Source organism: Capsicum annuum, unplaced genomic scaffold (genome assembly GCF_002878395.1).
Source record: "Capsicum annuum cultivar UCD-10X-F1 unplaced genomic scaffold, UCD10Xv1.1 ctg82870, whole genome shotgun sequence".
Taxonomy (NCBI): Eukaryota; Viridiplantae; Streptophyta; class Magnoliopsida; order Solanales; family Solanaceae; genus Capsicum; species Capsicum annuum.
In genome coordinates, this window is record NW_025893695.1 from 50 (window position 1) to 5,883 (window position 5,834).

Consider the following 5,834-nt stretch of genomic DNA (forward strand, 5'->3'; position numbering starts at 1 on the left):
AAAATATGACAAGCTTGCATTGGTACAACATGACAGAGAACTTCATCAGAATACTCCCCAATAGAAAAGGCAATCATGCATTGTTTGCTCACCTTTAGCTCTCCACATTCATTCAACCATTGGAGCTTATAATTTCCCTTACGTTTTGTGCATGGAATCCCTAATTTTTCCACCGCATATGCACTCACCACATTAGCACAACTACCATTGTCAATAATCATTGAGCAAATTCTACCCTTTATCCCACATCGTGTATGAAAAATATTTTCTCATTGTGCCTCATCAAACTCTCCCATATTAATGTGCATAAAACGCCTAACTACCCCCAAAAAATTTCCCTCATTATAAGCAACCATATCTATTCCGTCTTGACTCCCAACACCCTTTTCTTCTTCTTCATCTTCTACTTCTTCTTCACTTTTTTTACTTTCATATTCCCCATTATCCTTAATGATGATAACTCTTCTATTTGGACACTCAAATGCCTTATGTCCCCTCCCTTGACACTTGTATAGCACTAGGAGGAGTAGAAATTTTTGAGTTGAAAGTTTTACCTCCATCTTTGGCCTCCAATTTACCTTAGCCCTTATCATCTTGTGATTTAGGCATAGTTTTATCCTCGTAGATCATCCATGGCTTCCTTGGAGTTGTAGTAGACCGATTTTTCCATGAGTAAGTTTGTTGCTTCCTTTTATTTTGTTTTTCTACCTTTACAGCCAACTCTACTAACTCATCTAAATCAACATATTGTTGCAATTCTACTACAACGGCAATTTCTCCATTTAACCCATTAAGAAACCTAGCCATAGTGGCCTCCTCATCCTCGTTACAATTTGCTTGGATCATAGCCATATCCATAGCCTTAAAATAATCATCCACGGACATAGAGCCTTGCCTTAAATTTTAAAGGCGTTTTTGCAGATCTTTTTGAAAGTGTGATGGCACAAAGCGCTTCCTCATAACCTCCTCATCTCATCCCATGTTGCAATAGGAAGCTCTCCATTGTCTAATCTGTCTCTGCTAAATTTCTTCCACCAACTAGCAGCATAGTCTGAAAACTCAACTACAGCAAGTTTAACTTTCTTAACTTCAAAGTAGTTATGACAGTCAAAGATAGCCTCCACCTTTCTCTCCCAATCAAGATATAAGTATGGATCTCTTGTTCCTTTGAAAGCAGGCATCTTCATCTTAATTCTACTAAGATTGTCATCTTCAACCCTAGCTCGTGGTGCTCTCCTTTCGTTTCTCCTTTGGTAAGCTTCCTCCAATTCATCCTCATTGTCGCCAAAAGGATTATCATCTTGTTGGAACTGAGGAGCTCGAACCGTTTGTCTCCTAACTTGAGGCATCGGGTTTTGATGCATTCTCATTACATCGGCCATGTTCACCGGATTAGAAGGATTGTGCGTGACCTCCAATGCATCAAGTCGCGCGAAAATCCTTCTAAGTGCCTCGACTATGTCATTGTTTTGAGTACCAGCATCAGTATCCTTTCCAGTTTGAGACATCTCCAAAAGTTAAAGAAAACAAAAACTCTAAATTTGGCCCTTTTTTTTATCTCACCCCTCTTGCCGTTTCCTACTCAAATTACAACCTTTGGCTGATTCCTTTAGGATTTATATATTAATCCTACTAGTAACAATCCCTTTAGAAGTAAGATGTAGAGATTAAAAAAAAATTACCAACTCCCAGACAGATTGGGTTTGGTGAGACAAGAAAAAGACCAATTAAAAGAAAAAAAAAAATTCCTCTTCTTGGTTTTTCCTCCTTGATGTTGGAAAACAAGAACACAATAAATTTAGAATTTCTTGATCTAAAGCAACCTTTTTTTTTATACTAGGAAACTTCCAAGAATTATCAAGAACGGAACCTTGATGGAACCACTCTGATACCACTTGATAAGAATTGGGTTATGTTGATAAACAAGAAAAATAATGCAGGAGCAAAAACCCCTAAGATTAAAGACAAGCAATTAAAGATAGATGAAATTTGAGAACAAATCCCCAATTTCGAGATGAAGTGCTACGAACCCTAATTGATCTTAGTATTCAAAATTAGTGGATTAAGACTAATTATGAACCAATAAAGTCAATTCAAGAACTTAGATCCAACGGTGATCTAGACCCCTATTTTGAAGAAATTAAAGACAACAATTAGTATAAGACTAATCACCTTCTTTAATTAACTTTAATAAAAACCAAAGATATCAAGTTAAGAATTAATCTTACCTCCTAAAGAATTGTTCTTATAAGGTTGCAAGATAAATCCCAAGTAGCCACACACAAAGGTGTAAATAAGAGAAACTCTCAATTAATAATAATGTTGTCTGCTTGAAAATAACAAAATTCATCCCTATATATGGAGAAAAAAACCTATCCCAAATAACATGGGATTGGGATCTACCTTTATCAAATCTAACTAGGACTAGGAAAAAGCTATCCCAAATAGCATGGGATTAGGATCTACTATTATGAAAATAATAAATAAAATCCTACTAGGACTAGGAAAGTATATAAAAATAATACCAAAAATTCTCCCCTAAGAAAATAAGGAAAAGTTTGCAAATTTACTCACAACCCATATGGGCCCAATCTTCTTCCTTTTGGATTTGGACTTGAATCATAAAATATGTGTAGCACTTTGCCCATTCTTCTCCATAGTTCTTGGACTCGTTCTTGGGCTCTGCTTCCATCATAAGCATTTCTTGATTTCACATTGAAGCCCAATAATATGAGCTTGAGGCTTTGACGAAGGTCTTCTTAGGGCTTCAATAGCATCATCATTGCCCATGGAGCTATCACATATGCTAGCACTCACTTAAGAAACAATCAGCCAAGAAAAAAGAGGAATATCACAGATGACAAATAATATGTATCAGCATCTTCTTCTTTAACGGAAACAGGGATTCTCATTGTCTTCTTACAGGTTGGCAACCGCATACCTGATATGCTTTTAAAGACAGATCGGAAACCTCTTTCTTGTCTTCACCCGTTTTGAACTCTGCAAGATATCGATAATAATCCCCTTTCCTGCACCCAAAGATAAAGCAAACTAACAAAATGAATAACCTATGAACTTCTTAACATTCAAAAACCAAACTCAATGTTTTCGACTCAAAACAAACAATATAGCAAGTCTCACATTTTGTAGTAAAACACGGTTGATTCGCCAGAAGTACATGATGGAATCAGATGCTCATCAATCACAATCATGATATTATTGCAAATGTCGGTGAGCTCAGACTCTACTTTTTGCCGGTACACCTGGATCTGTTTCACATTATGCTCATTTCCTCTAGACTCTTCCCTCTGCTCAATGGAAGACAAGATCCTCCACGATGCTCTCCTAGATCCTACTATATTCTTATAACCATCAGATAACAAATTCCTCTCCTCCACTGTCAATTCAACATCCATATTTGCAACATTCTTCATTGCATCGACCATCTCTGTAACATATTCTCTAAATATTACACATCAACCAATTACCTAGAAACTGAAATACTTATTCCATCATCATCACTGGCACACAACGAAAAGAGTAGGGAAAAACTTAAGCAAAACTAATCAACAGAGACTCTGTGTTGAACAACTTAGAAAGAACAACAACAACAACAACAAATCCAATGTAATCCCACGAGTGGAGTCCGGGGAGGGTAGAGTATAGGCAGACCTCACTAGACCCTCAACTCAAAGAAAAACGTAAAAGAAAACAGTAGCAACAAGCACAAACAAACAGTAGCAACAAGCACAAACAAGAAGATACTAAGAAATCGAGGCTAAAGAAGCAACAACTAGTAATAAAAATCTAAGAATACGAAAAATCAAGAATAAAACTAATACTCTGGGAATCGGAAAGCAAAACGTCCAAGTACCCTAATTATTAACCTCTACACCCTCCTATAAAAGGGTCATGTCCTCGATGAGCTGAAAAGGAGAACCAAAAAAGATGTTTGAATTTGATAGAAGGTTTCCAACGATAACTAAAAAAAGAACTTTTTTTTTTTTTGGGGGGGGGGGGGGCGCTCTATCGTGACCAGACTGCAAATTCTTCCTATACTTCAAGTCTCCAATAGTATTAGCTTAAAAACGGTAGCCTTAGTGCACCTACGCTCCCGCTATGAGCGGGTTCCACGGAACACAACCTTACCCTACATTTGGAGGGACTGTCGTTTGAATTATCGTCTCTATTATTTGCAAACTATAAACTTCCGCATGATGCCCTCTTGATTTCGAACCCAACAACCACAACGCTCTATTTTTCAGTCATACCTTGCTAGCACTGAAGTTTGATTTTTGATTAACACTTTCTTTTATTAAAATTACTCTACTTAACCAAGTAAATTAAAGAACATATACATTAACAAAGATCTATTCATATAGTAGATATAACAAAAAGTAAAAAGTTTAATTTACATGAAGAAGAAAAAACCCTAAACATTATAACGCTCAGCTTGTTCAGCAAGCCTAGCAATGTACACCAAGTTTTCGCGTTCTTTGGATGAACTCATTTTCCGATCTTTCTGACTGTAAGTTTCTTTCTCTGAGTTGAAAAATAGGGGGGAAATAGATTCTATCCTCTTTTTTTCTGCTTTTTTTTTTTTTTCTTTTTGTTGTCTAGCACAGGACAATTGACAAATGTTTCTTACTCGACAGAGATTTTTCAGTAGTCAGATGGAAGGGTGATAATATCAATATAGAGAGAATAGAATTGCTACTTATTTTTTTTTTCAAAATTGCTTTTTGAAAAATGCTTTTAGAAAAATACACTTACGAATATTTGAAAAAGTTTGATCAAATATTAATTATTGTTCAAAAGTATTTTTTAAATTTAATGTTTAAATACAAATTGTTTCTCATTAAAAATGCTTTTTTGAAAAACATTTATGAAATAAATACAACAACAACATACCCAGTGTATTCCCACCTATTGGATCCGAAGAGGTTAGAGTGTAGATAGAGCATACCACTGCCTCAAGAAAAGTAGAGAGAGAGGTTGTTTCTGATAGACCCCGACTTAGGAAATAAATAATTTTTAAAATAAACTGATTTTAAAAATTTGACCAAACAAGTTATTAAACTCGTTAGTTAATACATAATTTAATATAAAAGTTTAATTTTCTTTCTCAAATCATCACCACTTCTTCTTCATCATCTTTTTTCAATTTTTTTCTTTTAATCGTTCAGATTAGTTTCACCAATATTAAAATAGGTGAAAGGTATCAGTTCTTATTTTTTTAAAAATCTAATTCAAAAGAATTTAGGATTTAAATTGAATATTAAAAGCTGATTTCAAAAGGCAAAAATAACTTTCTGAATCCCTCTACTATATCGGTTTTGTAAGTTGGACACTTCTACTTACATGTTTGTCATCTGGACCCTTGAACCCATCAAAAAACAACATTTCGCATTCTTTGACTGTTGATCTTACCTATGTGGCAAGGTCATGATTATTAGGACAAAGAGAGTGTAACCACTCATCTAGGGGTGCGAGTGGAGCCAATTTTTGGCCAATTTTACATAAAAATAATTTCCAAAAAATAAAAATAATATTAAAATTAAAAATAAAATTAAAAAGGGTCCTTTTTTTTCCTCCATATTTTTAAATTTAAAAATATTTTTAAAAATTTAAAAACATTTTTAAAATTTAAAAAAAAAATAAAAAGGATCATTTTTTCCTCCACCTTTTTTAATTTAAAAATATTTTTAAAAAATTTAAAAATAATTTTAAAATATTTTTAAGAATTTAAAAATAATTTTAAAATATTTTAAATATTTTAAAAAAAATTAAAAATATTTTAAAATTTTTAAAAAAAATAAAAAGGATCCTTTTTT

General features: G+C 33.8%; 1 protein-coding gene across 4 annotated transcripts; it reads right to left on the minus strand.

The window, feature by feature from the left end:
- Positions 1–2,941: 2,941 nt before the first annotated feature.
- On the minus strand, positions 2,942–4,712 carry LOC124895538 (14-3-3 protein 8; the record flags this gene model as incomplete). 4 transcript variants are annotated; one of them, XM_047405971.1, is given in 3 exon segments in its annotated part: positions 2,942–3,029; positions 3,142–3,448; positions 4,416–4,712. In XM_047405971.1, coding segments are annotated over 2 exon segments (393 nt in total), but the record flags the coding sequence as incomplete, so codon positions are not given.
- Between the last annotated feature and the right edge of the window lie 1,122 nt (positions 4,713–5,834).